Here is a 15,758-nt window from a genome sequence, read left to right as displayed (position 1 = left end):
AGATAGGTATTTTCACCGATGACAGCCGTAGGATGGAGGCAGGTAATAGCCACTCAAAATAATACTTTATTCACATATTGTGCGCCTTTCACTTAGTCCCTTACATGCATTGACAAATCGTGCTGCCATTGGGCCCAAAATGTAATTTCTAAAGATGTTGGTCGTTAACTGACCATGGCTGATGTACAAGTTTAGCCATTGCATTGTTTCTTTGGTGGCCTGTTTCGCTTAATTGTCTACCCGGCGGCTTTCATAACATTTTGAAAGCAGGGCATTGTCAGTGGAAAGTACTTCATGCTTTTCTGAAGTGGGATGAGATTTGTTTTTCCAGAGTGAGTAAGGATGTTATATAATTTGGTCAAATACAGTATTGTACTGTAGTAGTTCAACCTAGCCAGTAGATCCGACCTGCTTGCTTAGAAATGCACTAGGGTCAGACAGGCTTCCTGTGTAGATAAAGATGCCGGTGCCAGAAATGTCTCAGAAAACATACCTCAATCCAGGAATGAGAATTGCGTTGTACTTCGAATTGTCCCATTAACCCAACTGTTACACTGAAAAGATTGAACAACTACTATTAAACTAGCAGTCGTTTAATGTTCTTGGTTTAAGTTAGATATTGGGACAATTCTGAATACAACGGTACGATTCCTGAGACATTAATCGCACGGCATTCGCGGGTCTTAATGTACACAGGAACCCTGTTTCGACCCTAGTGCTGCTGTAAAACAGTGGGTTGGATCTGCTGGCTATGTACAACCTACATTATTGTGTGTGTGTGACCTGGCAATTACAAATAATTCAGCGAACCTAAATTATAATGTCAAATTGCAGCTATCACCGCATATGAAAAAATTGTGTAAAACTTTATTAATTAACTGGTGTATCTCACATCATGTATGTTTCTTGACAAGTTTTTTTCATGTCTCCCCTTTTCCATGTCTCGTTTAAGTATTAGCAAAGTATGAAAACCAGATAAACGTGTTTTCGGAGTTCCTTGAAGACTTGCCTGACACAGATGAGCCTGTGTGGGTTTTAGGAGAGTGTTACAATGCTAAAACAGGTAGACTGACATCTTCTAGCAGTCATATTGTGATTTACATGTGGGGAAGAAACTGAATGAAGGCATGACAGTCTTTCATGTTGTGTTCACAGGAAAGACGGAGCTACTATCAGACGTCCACTCGCGGCTATGGTTTACCTACAGGAAAAAATTCTCTCCCATAGGTGAGTGAAACAGGCAGATGTTATGTAAATCTGATTGTTGGCTACCCAGCTAACAATTCTAGGGAGATGGAGAATGTTTTTGTAATGTTCCCCTAATGTTTGAGTGTCCAGTTTTCTGTGAGTTAGGGGTACATTATATCTATGTTGGCAACATCCTTCTGAGAACCTTTTTATAATGTTTTGGTGTTAAAAGTTAGGAGAACGCTCCCTTAATATCAAGCAGAACTTATCTAGAACATGCAACAATACTGTTCTAGATGTGGGACTTTGAAAGAACATTCCTGTGTCCAGTTTTCTGAGGGTTAGAAGAATATTCCGTCAACGTTCCACAAAACATACACAGAACATGGTTTCATGTTCTTAGAATGTAAGATATTAATGTTCTAGACACGTTTCATGTTCTTAGAATGTAAGATATTAATGTTCTAGACACGTTTCATGTTCTTAGAATGTAAGATATTAGTGTTCTAGACACGTTTCATGGGAACGTTGCAAGAACATTTCCGTGTATCTGGCCTGATGGTCCCAAAGAAACTTTCTCCAAAAATATTTTTCATTACACATCATGCCTTGTTAGTGTTGCCAAGCCCATCAAGCTCCTGATTGGTGAACCACTGATCCATTCAAAAATATTTTTGTCTGTTGGCAAGGTTAGGGATATTCACACACACACAGTGCTTTTAACATGGTGTTTTCAACTTGCATATTTTACACACTTTGCCAAACATGATTACGTTGTGTATGTTCATAAATATATACAATAATAATTATACAACTATTTTATTGATCATAGTGATTCAGGAGTATCATTAAAACAGGTTAATATGCCCCACCAACGTTAGACCACTATACAGAATGTAAATTAATTGCTGAAATAAGTAAGTAAAGTCAATGATGAGAATAATCAGATTAACTGACACCAGACACAGACATATGGTGGCGTGGCAGTTTGTGAGTTCAAATCCCAGTTGAGGACATGTTGAATAATCATTATTGTATAAATGAACATGCACAATGTAATCATGTATGTCATATGTATGTTGAAAACACTATGTTAAAAGCACTGTGTGTGAGTATCCCTAACCCTGCCAACAGCGTTACCCATAGCGCAATGACTGGAAGTCTATGGATATCTGCTAGTATTGAAAAGCATGGTAGCAGATAGACTTCCAGTCATTGCGCTATCTGCTACCATGCTTTTCAATACTAGCAGATATCCATAGACTTCCAGTCATTGTGCTAATGCTAGTTAGCATTGGTTCAGGAAACTACCTCTAACTTAATTTATACTGGACACAGAGACATAAAAAAACGGTGTTCACGAGTTCATCTGTCTCTGGAGAAGATGATGAAGGGCCTCGTTGCCAAAATCCCAAAGTATCCATTTAAGGGCGGCAGGTAGCCTAGATATGAGAGGCAAGCCAGCAACCGGAGGATTGCCAGTTAGAATCCCGGGATTGACAGGAAAAATATGTTGGGAAGTGAACTGGCATCCAGAGGGCTGCTGGTATCAACTCCTAGATGCTATTGCCTGCCATTGTGCTCTTGAGCTAGGCACTTAACCCCCCACGCAACAGCTCCCCGGTTGCCAAGCGCGGTCACCCGCAGCCACCCACACCTTTCCAAAACCTCTATATGTACATGTCTCTTTTGGAGGAGTTGGATTAATAGCGGAAGTCAGATTTGGGTTGGATCTTGTGTGCAATTGACCAACAAAGTGCTCTTAATCTTAAGTGTCTATCTTGGTTTGATCCAGGGGGAACAGGCCCCTCTTCAGATGCAGGCTGGGGATGCATGCTACGCTGTGGGCAGATGATCCTTGCACAGGCCCTGGTATGCTCACAGCTGGGACGAGGTGAGGAGGGGACAGGGTCATGCATGGGGTGGGGATGTATGGAACTGCATTAGCAAAGGGGGTGTTTATACAGTGCATTCAGGAAGTATTCAGACCCCTTGACATTTTCCACATTTTGTTACGTTAGTCCTATACACAACACCCCGTCATAACAAAGTGAAAACTATTTTTTAGAAATGTTTGCAAATGTATTTTAAAAAAAACAACAGATGCCTTATTTACATAACTATTCAGACCCTTTGTTATGAGACTCAAAATTGAGCTCAGGTACATCCTGTTTCCATTGATCATCCTTGAGATGTTTCTACAACTTGATTGGTGTCCACCTGTGGTAAATTCAATTGATTGGACTTGATTTGGATAGGCACACACCTGTCTATATAAGGTCCCACAGTTGACGGTGCATGTCAGATCAAAAACCAAGCCATGAGGTCGAAGGAATTATCCGTAGACAGGAATGTGTCGAGGCACAGATCTAGCGAATGGTACCAAAAAATGTCTGCAGTATTGATGATCCCCAACAACACAATGGCCTCCATCATTCTTAAATGGAAGAAGTTTGGAACCACTAAGACTCTTCCCAGAGCTGCCCCCTGGCCAAACTGAGCAATCGGGGGAGAAGGGCCTTGGTCAGGCAGGTGACCAAGAACCTGATGGTCACTCTGACAGAGATCCAGAGTTCCTCTGTGGAGATGGGAGAACCTCCCAGAAGGACAACCATCTCTGTAGCATTCCATTAATCAGTAGAGTGGCCAGACGGAAGCCACTCTTCAGTAAAAGGTACATGACAGCCCGCTTGGACTTTGCCAAAAGGCACCTAAAGGACTCTCAGACCACGAGAAACAAGATTCAGCATCATGCTGTGGGTATGTTTTTCAGCGGCGCGACTGGGAGACTAGTCAGAATCGAGGGAAAGATAAATGGAGCAAAGTACAGAGAGATCCTTGATGAAAACCTGCTCAGGATCTGGGTGAAGGTACACCTTCCAACAGGACATCAACCCTAAGCACACAGCCAACACAATGCAGGATTGGCTTTGGGAGAAGTCTCTGAATGTCCTTGAGTGGCCCAGCCAGTGCCCGGACTTGAACCCGATCGAACATCTCTGGAGAGACCTTGAAATTGCGGTGCAGTTACGCTCCCCATCCAACCTGACAGAGCTTGAGAGGATCTGCAGAGAGGAATGGGAGAAACACCCAAAAACAGGTTTCCCAAGCTTGTTGCGTCATACCCAAGAAGTATCAAGGCTGTAATCGCTGCCAAAAGTGCTTTAAGAGAGTACTGAGTAAAGGGTCTGAATACTATTTTCTACATTGTAGAATAATAGTGAAGACATCAAAACTATTAAATAACACATATGGAATCATGTAGTAACCTAAAAAGTGTTAAACAAATTCTTCAAAGTAGCCACCCTTTGCGTTGATGACAGCTTTACACACTCTTGGCATTCTGTCAACCAGATTCACCTAGAAAGCTTTTCCAACAGTCTTGAAGGAGTTCCCACATATGCTGAGCACATGTTGGCTGCAATTAACAGGTGTGCCTTGTTAAAAGCTATATTGTGTAACTTCTTTCCTTCTTAATGTGTTTGAGCCAATCAGTTGTGTAGGGTGGGTATACAGAAGATATCCCTATTTTGTAAAAGACCAAGTCCGTTTTATGGCCAGAACAGTTCAAATAAGCAAAGAGAAACGTCAGTCCATTATGACTTTAAGACATGAAGGTTAGTCAATCCGGAGAATTTCAAGAACATTGAAAGTTTCTTCAAGTGTAGTCACAAAAACCATCAAGCGCTATGATGAAACTGTCTCATGGGGACCGCTACAGGAAAGGAAGACCCAGAGTTACCTCTGCTATAGAGGATAAGTTCATTAGAGTTACCAGCCTCGGAAATTGCAGCCCAAATTAATGCTTCACAGAGTTCAAGTAACAGACACATCTCAACATCAACTGTTCAGAGGAGACTGCGTGAATCTGACCTTCATGGTCGAATTGCTGCAAAGAAACCACTACTAAAGGACACCGATAATAATAAGAGACTTCCTTGGGCCAAGAAACACAAGCAATGGACATTAGACTGGTGGAAATCTGTCCTTTGGTCTGAGTCCAAATTTGAGAAGTTTGGTTCCAACCATCGTGTCTTTGTGAGACCTAGAGTAGGTGAACGGATCTCAGCATGTGTGGTTTCCACCGTGAAGCATGTAGGAGGAGGTGTGATGGTGTGCTTTGCTGGTGACACTGTCTGTGATTTATTTAGAATTCAAGGCACACTTAACCAGCATGGCTACCATAGCATTCTGCAGCGATATGTCCCCATATGGGTGGGGACTATTATTTGATTTTCAACAGGACAATGACCCAACACACCTCCAGGCTGTGTAAGTGCTATTTGACCAAGAAGGAGAGTGATGGAGCGCTGCATCAGATGACCTGGCCTCCACAATCACCCGACCTCAACTCAGTTGAGATGGTTTGGGATGAGGTGGACCGCAGAGTGAAGGAAAAGCAGCCAACAAGTCCTCAGCATTTGTGGGAACTCCTTCAAGACGGTTGGAAAAGTATTCCAGTATATGGTAGTTGAGAGAATGCCAAGAGTGTAAAGCTGTCATCAAGGCAAAGGGTGGCTACTTTGAAGAATCTCAAATATAAAATATATTTTGGTTTGTTAACACTTTTTTTGGTTACTACCTGATTTCATATGTGTTATTTCATAGTTTTGATGTCTTCACAACTATTCTACAGTAGAAAATAGTACAAATAAAGAAAAACCCTTGAATGAGTAGGTGTGTCCAAACTTTTGACTGGTACTGTATGTTAAAACAAATCGAAACCTTTTTTTGTTTTGTCATTATGGGGTATCGTGTGTAGATGAAAGGGGAATAAACAATTTAATCAATTTTAGAAAATTAATCAAAAACTAAATTTGGAAAAAGTCAAGGGGTCTGAATACTTTCCGAATGCACTATATGTGAAGGATTAATCTGGTCATGATATGTGTTCTACGATGTAATCAATTCAACAGTGAGAAAGAGAAAAGGGTTTTATTAGACAGGGTATGGGAATGGCACAGTGATTGTGGCCTGTTCTCCTGCTGTAGCCTGGCGTTGGAGGGCACAGGGAGGACAGCCGGAGAAGTACCATCGTATCCTCCACTGTTTCCTGGATAGGAAAGACAGCTGTTACTCCATACACCAAATGGGTAAGAGAGAGTCCTAGCCTAACCCTGCCTTTACCTTGGTCTGACCACATGTAAAGTACCCTGAATAAGCAGATGAAAGTGTTTTCTATCACATTCCTATCATTTTCTGGATGACTGTCCTCAAAAGTAAAAATGTGTAACTTGAAGGAAAATCAAATAGCCTGATGAATCAATGACCGGCTAGACAGGCTAGAAAGAAGCTAAGACAGACCAGGGATGTAGGCCTGCAGATGAATTGCCAAAGACACACAAATAGTTTGAATAGTAGAATACACAAGGTGCAATTTCAACATTTTTGTTGTGCATCATTCATTGTTTTGTTTGTTATGTCAGTCACTGACAGCCACTCAATTAGTTCATGTCAGCTAACATTTGTTAGCTGACCCCTGGACTAATTTACCAATCTATCTAAACTTGTGGTAATCTTGGTTGAATTACCAACCTGGGAGCCCCCATTGATTTTGTTAGTCACTCTCACTCAGATATCTTATTAAAAACGGCAAACATTTCTCTCTAACTTATGGTAAAATGTGTAGATTCAGGAAATTAACTCAAACTTTTTCTCTCCGCTGTCAAGAGGAGGGCCGCTAAAATGTTTTGCTCACAAGGTGAGGATATGGGTACGCAGACCCGCGAGCCACTGCGGCCCACCCATGATGAGTTCAGATTTTGTTGTGGCCCCCACCCCCATCAGTTGCCCATCCCTGACTTAGACCTTCTGGAGTGAGCTTGGTGTTCATTTTTTGTTTTTTCTACTTGCAGCTCAGATGGGAGTTGGTGAAGGAAAGTCTGTAGGAGAGTGGTATGGCCCAAACACAGTTGCACAAGTGCTCAAGTAAGTATTTTATATGCATGTTTTAGGACTGATCTATTCATATCTCATCTCTCGTGGACAGATTCACGTGTAAACGGGAAGTGACAATTTTCGAGAATTGTAACTTCTGGGTAACCGAGATTAATTCATTTCAGAACATTTGATTGTCAGATGTTAGTAGTGTGATCTCTAGAACAAATACGTTTGTGGCATAAATAAACCTACTATCTCTCGTCAGGAAACTTGCTCTATTTGATGACTGGAATTCTCTTGCTGTGTGACCTCTAGCACAAATATGTTTGTGGCATAAATAAACCTACTATCTCTCGTCAGGAAACTTGCGCTATTTGATGACTGGAATTCTCTTGCTGTGTGACCTCTAGCACAAATATGTTTGTGGCATAAATAAACCTACTATCTCTCGTCAGGAAACTTGCGCTATTTGATGACTGGAATTCTCTTGCTGTGTATGTGTCAATGGACAACACCGTGGTGATCGAGGACATCAGTACGTTTTTTTCCCTCATTTGCTAAATATATACAGTGCATTCGGAAAGTATTCTAACCCCTTGACTTTTCCACATTTTGTTAAGTTACAGCCTTATTCTAAAATGTATTTTAAAAAATGATCCTCAGCAATCTATATACAGTACACTATATAATGACAAAGCGAAAACAGGTTTTTAGAAATCTTTGCAAATGTATTTAAGTATTCAGACCCTTTGTATGAAACTCAAAATTGAGCTCAGTTGCATCCTGTTTCTGTTGATCATCCTTGAGATGTTTCTACAACTTGATTGGAGTCCACCTGTGGTAGATTCAATTGATTGGACATGATTTTGAAAGGCACAGACCTGTCTATATGAGGTCCCACAGTTGACCGTGCACATCAGAGCAAAAACCAAGCCATGAGGTGAAAGGAATTGTCCGTAGAGCTCAGAGACAAGATTGTGTCGAGGCACAGATCTGGGGAAAGGTACCAACAAAAATTTCTGCAGCGAATAAGGTCCCCAAGAACACAGTGGCCTCCATCATTCTTAAATGGAAGAAGTTTGGAACCACCAACTCCCATCTGAGCTGCAAGTAGAAAAACCAAAAAAGGAAAATAGAGAGATCCTTGATGAAAACCTGCTCCAGAGTACTCAGGACCTTAGACTGGGGCGAAGGTTCACCTTCCAACAGGACAATGACCATAAGCACACAAACAAGACAACGCAGGAGTGGCTTTGGGACAAGTCTCTGAATGTCCTTGAGTGACCCAGCCAATGCCCGGAATTGAACCTGATCGAACATCTCTGGAGAGACCTGAAAATAGCTGTGCAGCGACGCTACCCATGCAACCTGACAGAGCTTGAGAGGTTCTGCAGAGAAGAAAGGGAGAAATCCCCAAATACAGGTGTGCCAAGCTCGAGGCTGTAATGGCTGCCAAAGATGTTTCAACAAAGTATTGAATGAAGGGTCTGAATACCTAATGTAAATGTCATATTTTTAAGAGAACTGTTTTTGCTTTGTCATTATGGGGTATTGTGTGTAGATTGGGGGGACTATTTTATAAATTTTAAAATAAGGCTGTAGCCTACAAAATGTAGAAAAAGTCAAGGGGTCTGAATACTATCCGAAGGCACTGTATGTATATTTTTGTATTCGTACCTTCTGAGCCTTCTGTATATGAGGACAGTGGTGAAGCTGTGATTCCAAAGACACAAAGGTTTTCTTTCCATGTCCTCTCCAGAGAAGCAGTGTCGCCAGGCAAGCAGTGAGAGCAGATTGCGGCCGAGACCCTGTGGCTGGCAGGAACCCTTCACCTCTAGGGAAACACCAGAACAAGCCTGTTCTCACGTGGATGGGCATCGAGCCACGACTTGTCCACATTCCCAGTCCCATTCTGACTGGAGACCCCTACTGCTGGTCATACCACTCCGCATGGGAATAAACCACATCAACCCTGTCTACATCCAGGCCCTCAAGGTACTGGGCCATCAATGCTTTCTGTGATGGGATTGGGGATTTCTCTTATTATTCAATTGATACTAAACTACTATGCAATATTCCTGCATTTACTGTTGCCTTTAAATAGTTATACTGTACTGACTCCATGTGTTGTCCCATTCAGGAGTGTTTTAAAATGCCACAGTCCTGTGGTGTGCTGGGAGGAAAGCCCAATCTGGCCTATTACTTCATCGGATTTGTAGGTGAGTCTAAGAACTGAAGGTTCCCAAATGGGTAGTAACAAAAGGAGATACACCTGTGAGTTGTCTAGCCAACATGTTCAGCAGGCCTTCTTGTGTTCTCCAGGAGAGGAGCTGATCTACCTGGACCCCCACACCACCCAGTCAGCCGTGGAGGCTGAGGCTGGCAGTGGAGTGGACGACCAGAGCTACCACTGTCTGAGGAGCCCACGCCGCATGAAGATCACCAACCTGGACCCCTCTGTGGCCCTGGTGAGAGCTGTACCCACACACCGACCACCACAACCTGTCATACCACTGAGCCTCCTATCTCATGGGCCTTGTTTTCATAGTTGAATTTGAAGTGCATGCTGGTGTGTTCTAAAAAGTTGCTCTAATGGGAATTTTGTATACTGTGGTGCTGATTTTGTTTACTGTGGTGCTGATTTTGTATACTGTGGTGCTGATTTTGTATACTGTGGTGCTGATTTTGTTTACTGTGGTGCTGATTTTGTTTACTGTGGTGCTGATTTTGTTTACTGTGGTGATGATTTTGTTTACTGTGGTGATGATTTTGCCACATAATTGCTAATCAAAATTCTGTCTCTCCCCCCCCCCCCCCCCCAAGGGATTTTTTTGTAAGAGTGAAGATGACTTTGACAGTTGGTGTAACCTGGTCCAGCAGGTGAGAGTCATCCACTCAAGTCACAATTGTATGTAGATGGATATTGTCCGGTGGTTGAGACCCATGTCGTTGTCATTTTTAAGGAGATTCAGATGAAGAGGAACCTGAGGATGTTTGAGCTGGTGGAGAATCACCCGCCCCACTGGCCCCCCTTCATTCCTCCCACCAAACCAGAGGTCCAGACCACAGGGGCAGGTATGAGCATACCTACCAGACAGATCCACTAATATTACACCAATAACAAGCAATCCTTGCCGCAAATATCAAGCTTCCACTCTCCGGTATTTCCCTATATTGTTTCGAAGTGACAGTATAGGTCTATACATGAAGTGCATTTATTTCTTGAACCTCATTGAAACTCCTATGTGGTGTTTAAACTCAACTGACACATACTAACCAAAATGAAGTGTGTTATGTCAAATTTATTACGGTTCTCTTTTCGAACAGAGTTCATCGAATCGACCGACAAGCTGTTTGAGTCTGAAGAGGAGTTTGAGATCCTCAATGTGTGACCAGCCTCCCTTTCGCTCCCCTCTGCTCATTCCAGTGGATGGTGATTGGGTGGATTACCTTGGCTCCCATGTTCCATACTGTGCTGTAGAAGTGCCTCAGAACAACACCAAGCACAAACTGCTTACCACTTTGCAAAAAAAACACTAACAACCCAGCAAGAGACGATAAAAACTAGGAAAGATCCTAGACATTATTTTTATTTTTTACATTTTTTAATTATTTATATTTCTTAATTTTTGGTGGGGTAATAATTTTTTTAAACTGCATTGTTTAAGGGCTTGTAAGCGTTTCACTGTAAGGTCTACTACACCTGTTGTTTTCGGCGCATGTGACAAATAAAATTGGATTTGAAGTCAGGAACATGGTGTATACAGTAAACACAAGCTTGGACTGTCTCATTTTTATGTTGTAACCAGGAAACAAAGCCAGGGACCATGGTTGTCTCTACATGAAACAGGCTTTTTTTGTCTGTGTTAGACTTGTTTAATGAACAAGAGAGACGAAGACCGTTCAGATGCATGAACCGCATTGTACAGTGAGACTACACCTCTGCTGCAGCAGGGAAAGGACCTAGGTGAAGACAGCAGGGAAAGGACCTAGGTGAAGAGAGGCATGAGGATATGTCTGAAGAAGCCATTTCCTCAGCACTACCTCCTGACGCCAGGAGACAGAATTATGCAGACAGTGTTAAAATACAAAACATACAACCAATAACTTGTTTATTAAGAAAAGTGCCTCTGAAATATATTTGTGTTCAATGGTTGGGGAGGGTAAAGGTTTTCCCAAGGTGTGGGATGTGGAACCCTCATGTAAATATGCCTGACAATAAAGATATTTAAACACTTTGCTTAGCCTCAGGGTTGATATTGCCTCTTAGTGCTATCTTCCTCATGTGTCATGTAGAAATGGAGTGTGTAGACTAGAGCCTGGAGTGCTCATTAGCAGAACTACCTCCTACTGTGATTAACCTAACCCTCCAGCTTTTTCCGGCTAGCCCTTGTCCACCGATTTGATCAGGATCTCTATTTAGAGATATCTTTTTTACAGACTAATCTTCCAAAAGTCCTTAATGATGAATTGTACTACGATATTATCCCCACTGTATAAGTACTGATGATGGTGGCCTGAGGAAGGAACATTAACTATTACCTCTGTGGTGGAAATGGCATTATGATGGTGATAATATTACCTGTTAAATACAAAATACGGCACAATTTTTACATTTTCATAACCCAAACGTGCTGACTTCCGTCCAGGTACAGAGCAAACGATCCAGTAAATGCCCTGTGAAAAATGTGAAAAGAAAATGCAAACATCCTCTCTTGATTCATGAAAAATACTAATAATTCAGGCCTACGCAACAAAAAGTATTTTCTTCCAGTTGACAACTGAAGACTCACAACTTTCACTTCACAAAAAAAATCTGATTTCAATCTTGAACAAACCATACAATTATGAACAAGAAATACTTTTAACAAATGACAACATTTACTTGAACAGTGGAGATAAAACATTTTCTAAGAGAATGACAGTTTGTGCCATTGGTGCTGTCATTCTGTTACTGACCTTAACACTTAACTGTTTGTTCTTCAAGTACATTTGTATAACTTTCTGTGTAAATTGTTAAAAGTAGTCATTGTGCATTGAGTTATATGGTTTGTTCAACTTTGAAATCAATTGATTTTGTTTGGAATTCATTTAAAAGTGAAAGAGTCTCGGCGTCATTCCATTTCCCTGGAATTGCCCAAAATAAACTTCTTTGCAAAGGGCTATAAGAACATGTTCTCCAAGTGTAAAAAAAACAACCTAGTCTGGGTACCAGTCATTTAAGATAACATCCCACTTGTTGTACTCTGTGCCATATGCAAGGGAGTACAAGGTGTGGAACTGGTACCCAGACTAGAAACAACCACCAAAAGTAAAGAAACATGACAGACATTTTTTTATATGAACAATTCCACTGAGTACAAATAACTTGTTTATTTGATCATTATCATCGTATAAACAACAAGGCCGAGTATTCACAATCTGGTTAATTCAGTAATGTATCGATTCAAAAGCAGCACTGACACTTTTTAAACTGTCCTCTTACTCACTGTCATCAGTATTGATACACAAGGGGAGACAAGAACACAGCCAACGTCTGGCGGCAGCAGTCTGTCCTGCTGATGTGGGGAGGTCTATGCCAGTGTAGAGTCCGGGTCCAGACCCACTCTCTCTGGGACTGGTACGTGCAGGAAGTGGAGAAGTGACCTCATCAATAGGCAAAGGGACATCACAGGTGGCACACTGATCATCCCTCAGGTAGAGAGCAATGTAGTTGAGACGATCTGTTGAAATCTGGATAGACTCAGTTTGAGTGGGCAGGTCACTATCTTCAACCCCATGCTGGTCCAAGGACAAACCAGTGACATTCAACACAGGCACATCTGATAGGTTCAGCAGCACATCACTGCTTGGATGAGAAGAGTGACGAGGCGAGCTACAGAGAGGGTTTCTACTGTTCCATTCAACTGCAGAGCAGTGATGAGCTGCAGGATGACACGTGAAGATACAGTCATCATGTTCACAGTTCCTCTGTGAAGGAGGCTGGTTAGAGCTTGGTAGAGAGGAATAGGAGCTGTAGGACTTAAGAGCCTCCGGTGAGCCATGTGTATGACCATCCATGTGGCTCCCGAGAGACATGTCCATGTATTCATCACACACTAAATGATCAACATCACTGAGGCTGTCCTTTGCTGGTGAACAGCTCCGTGGAAGCATCATCATGTAGCCCTGGGGCCCCAGCTGGTCTGAGGGCAACATGGTAGCACTAGGTGTTTGAAGAAGAGTGGGGGTCACATTGTAATCTGAAGGGATGTCATCTGTATAATGAGGACCTGGTCCACAAGTCATTGGCATATAACCTTCCCCCACTGGGAGTTTACTCTGATTATAGATATGGAGGAAGGGGGGCTTGGATGAGAGGTATTTTTCGCAATTTGGAGTGCATGAGATGGTTTGGTGGTATTGTCTGGAATGTTCAGGCTTAGACGTTTCCACATCACAGCTATCTCCATGATTAGCCCCGGCCACAGCCGTTACCTGCAAATCCATGGCCACGTAGTCAGTCAAGCTGTTCTCGTCAATGAGTGTGGTGTTAAACAGTGAGTCAGGGGTGTTACTCCTGGACAACTGAAAGACACATGGGTTGGAGCACAAATCCTCAGCGCAGACAGAGCCTCTGTCGCTGGTAGAACCAAAGACTGAAGTGTCAGAGGTCCAGGGGTGTGTATCAGAGTCATTGCCACTGCTGCTGGATACACTGATGGTGGTGGAGATGCATGCACAGTGACTGAGGCTCTCTTCAAGGTTTTTACTGATGCAGACATTACGGAGAGCCAAGGTGCCAGTCCCTGGGCTGATCAGTTGGTTCATTGTCCCCTCTCCATGGCTAGAAGTTCGATTGGGGCTGTGGCCTCCATCTCCTTTATCTTTCTGTTGGGACGCTTTGCTCACAACAGTTTCCACCCTTATAGAGCGCTGTAACCCAGTCAGGCTGGGTGGGAGGTTGCCATGGTGTTGACGTCGTGTGGTGACTACGGCACATGGGTTTGATGGGAATGACTGACTCTTGCTCCGAGGCCTGAAATCAGGGATGGCCCTCAGGGCTCTCATGGCCTCCAGGATTGTCTCATGCATGTTCTGAGCCACCACAGGGTCGCCTGATTCTACCTGCATCCAGATCTCCCCGGGCCCAGTGGAGGACGAGCGGCCCACCTCCATAAAGAAGAAGCTCTCGGAGTGACCACAGCGACGCACATTCATCAGAGGCAGGTTCACAGATGTCATCTCAGAGCACATCTTCACCAGGTGAATGGTCTTGGCAGAGAGACACAGCCGGCACACTCCTATCAGGTTCTTGGTTTGTCCTAAACCTTTGGGCTTTACAATCACCTGCCACACCTCCTTGAAGATAGCTCCAGGAGAGACGGTCCAGTATCCATCATCCAACTCCTCAGCGTCCTGGTACTCCTTTTTCTCCTGGATCACCAGATCACTCAGAGCCAGGTACCAATCCTCTTGCTCCTCCTCATTCTCCGCTATCATGACAAAGTGCTCATCCTTAGTGTACAGGGCTATCAGGTGCTTGTGTTTAGAATCTACCCTTTTACTAACAGTAAAACATTGATACAGATAAATCACCTTCTTTGGAGAACCCACAGCACTGGGAGATTTACAAACGGATTTCATTCCATTTCTAAATTTCTTCTCACTATCATAGTACTCCAAACGGCTGGGGCCTGTGTCACTTGGCCCTCTCAAGACAAAAAATCTCTTGTGGCTGTGCTTCATCTTTCTCAGGTATCCAGACTTCCACACATCTCTAGCCTCAACACCAGAGCAAACTGTGGTAGTGACAGCTAAGGCCATGGCAGATGCAGAGGCAGCCGGGTCCTGGGAAACACCACCAGAGGCAGGTACCTCATAGACACAGGATGATGACAAATCTCTCACTGTATTATCTAGAGGGTTCTTCTTAGGTAACAGATTATGGCCATGGCTATAGTACTGCTTATGATGCCTCTTCAATTGGAGAACTTGGTGGGGTGGTGGTGATGCTGCCTCAAGCTGAAGGTGAGCACTGCTGCTGAGGGAAGATGATGGTAGTGGTGATGATGGTGATGATGTTGTTGTTGATGTTGTAACTTTCAGAGCTCGTGAATTGCAGCTATGGGAAACATCTCCTAAATCCATACCGCTGCTCTCTGGAGTTTTCGCCATCGTCAAAGCGCCATTCCTGGGAAAACAAAAAACTATTGGTGCTCAGTAACTTAGTTTGTGCATGCTTCATACATGTTTAATGTTTAGATTTTTTAATACATGTCCTTACCTGTTCGGGTAAGCAGCAGGTACTTCGCGAATAAAAACAACACTTGCTGTGCAATTGCAGTGAAAACGAAAAAATCCCTAATTTCTCTTGAAGGTAGGCTGCACTTCGGTAAAACGAAAACAACTCTGTCTGGGTTTCGATTGGATCCGTGCTATAGGCGGTCCTTGGGAAGTCCGTACCCCAAATTGAAGTTGACATTTAAAATGGTATTTAGGTAGGGGTTAGGGTAAGGGTTATTGAGTTAAGGTTAGTGTTAGGATTTAGGATATGGACGTCCGGAGGATCCCATATTGATTCATCAGGCTGTACGGTTTACCAGAACAGTCACAGATCGACTGATTCCGAACATTTAAAAAAGTTAATTGATCAATTTATTTGACCTCTGGCTTTGACGATAGTTGGGGTATCTTTGAACACTCTATAA

General features: G+C 42.9%; 2 protein-coding genes across 3 annotated transcripts; one reads left to right on the top strand and one right to left on the bottom strand.

The window, feature by feature from the left end:
* Positions 1-11,306, top strand: LOC139388119 (cysteine protease ATG4A-like). Of its 2 annotated transcripts, none has more exons than XM_071134691.1 (13): positions 1-42; positions 953-1,063; positions 1,156-1,227; positions 2,984-3,082; positions 6,180-6,281; positions 7,044-7,116; positions 7,524-7,603; positions 8,828-9,063; positions 9,209-9,287; positions 9,391-9,536; positions 9,892-9,948; positions 10,032-10,143; positions 10,396-11,306. In XM_071134691.1, the coding sequence occupies exons 1-13, from the start codon at positions 33-35 to the stop codon at positions 10,458-10,460; spliced, it is 1,242 nt and encodes a 413-aa protein (XP_070990792.1). In that variant the 5' UTR covers positions 1-32; the 3' UTR covers positions 10,461-11,306. The 2 variants fall into 2 exon arrangements, with proteins under 2 accessions (XP_070990792.1, XP_070990793.1); XM_071134692.1 differs by lacking the exon at positions 1-42 and adding an exon at positions 141-332 and having other exon boundaries at positions 2,984-3,060.
* Positions 11,307-12,549: 1,243 nt separating this feature from the next.
* Positions 12,550-15,225, bottom strand: LOC139388212 (insulin receptor substrate 2-B-like). Its single transcript, XM_071134766.1, has one exon. The coding sequence runs from the start codon at positions 15,223-15,225 to the stop codon at positions 12,550-12,552; it is 2,676 nt and encodes an 891-aa protein (XP_070990867.1).
* Between the last annotated feature and the right edge of the window lie 533 nt (positions 15,226-15,758).

Source organism: Oncorhynchus clarkii, chromosome 29, assembly GCF_045791955.1.
Source record: "Oncorhynchus clarkii lewisi isolate Uvic-CL-2024 chromosome 29, UVic_Ocla_1.0, whole genome shotgun sequence".
Taxonomy (NCBI): Eukaryota; Metazoa; Chordata; class Actinopteri; order Salmoniformes; family Salmonidae; genus Oncorhynchus; species Oncorhynchus clarkii.
This window is presented reverse-complemented; position numbering and strand designations above follow the sequence as displayed.

Bases quoted from the DNA above. Each gene is read 5' to 3' on its own strand.
- LOC139388119 (XM_071134691.1), top strand. The intron at 1,064-1,155 runs GTAGACTGACAT...TTGTGTTCACAG, and splicing joins GTGTTACAATGCTAAAACAG to GAAAGACGGAGCTACTATCA. The intron at 10,144-10,395 runs GTATGAGCATAC...CTTTTCGAACAG, and splicing joins GGTCCAGACCACAGGGGCAG to AGTTCATCGAATCGACCGAC.
- LOC139388212 (XM_071134766.1), bottom strand. From the start codon at position 15,225: ATGGCGAAAACTCCAGAGAGCAGCGGTATGGATTTAGGAGATGTTTCC.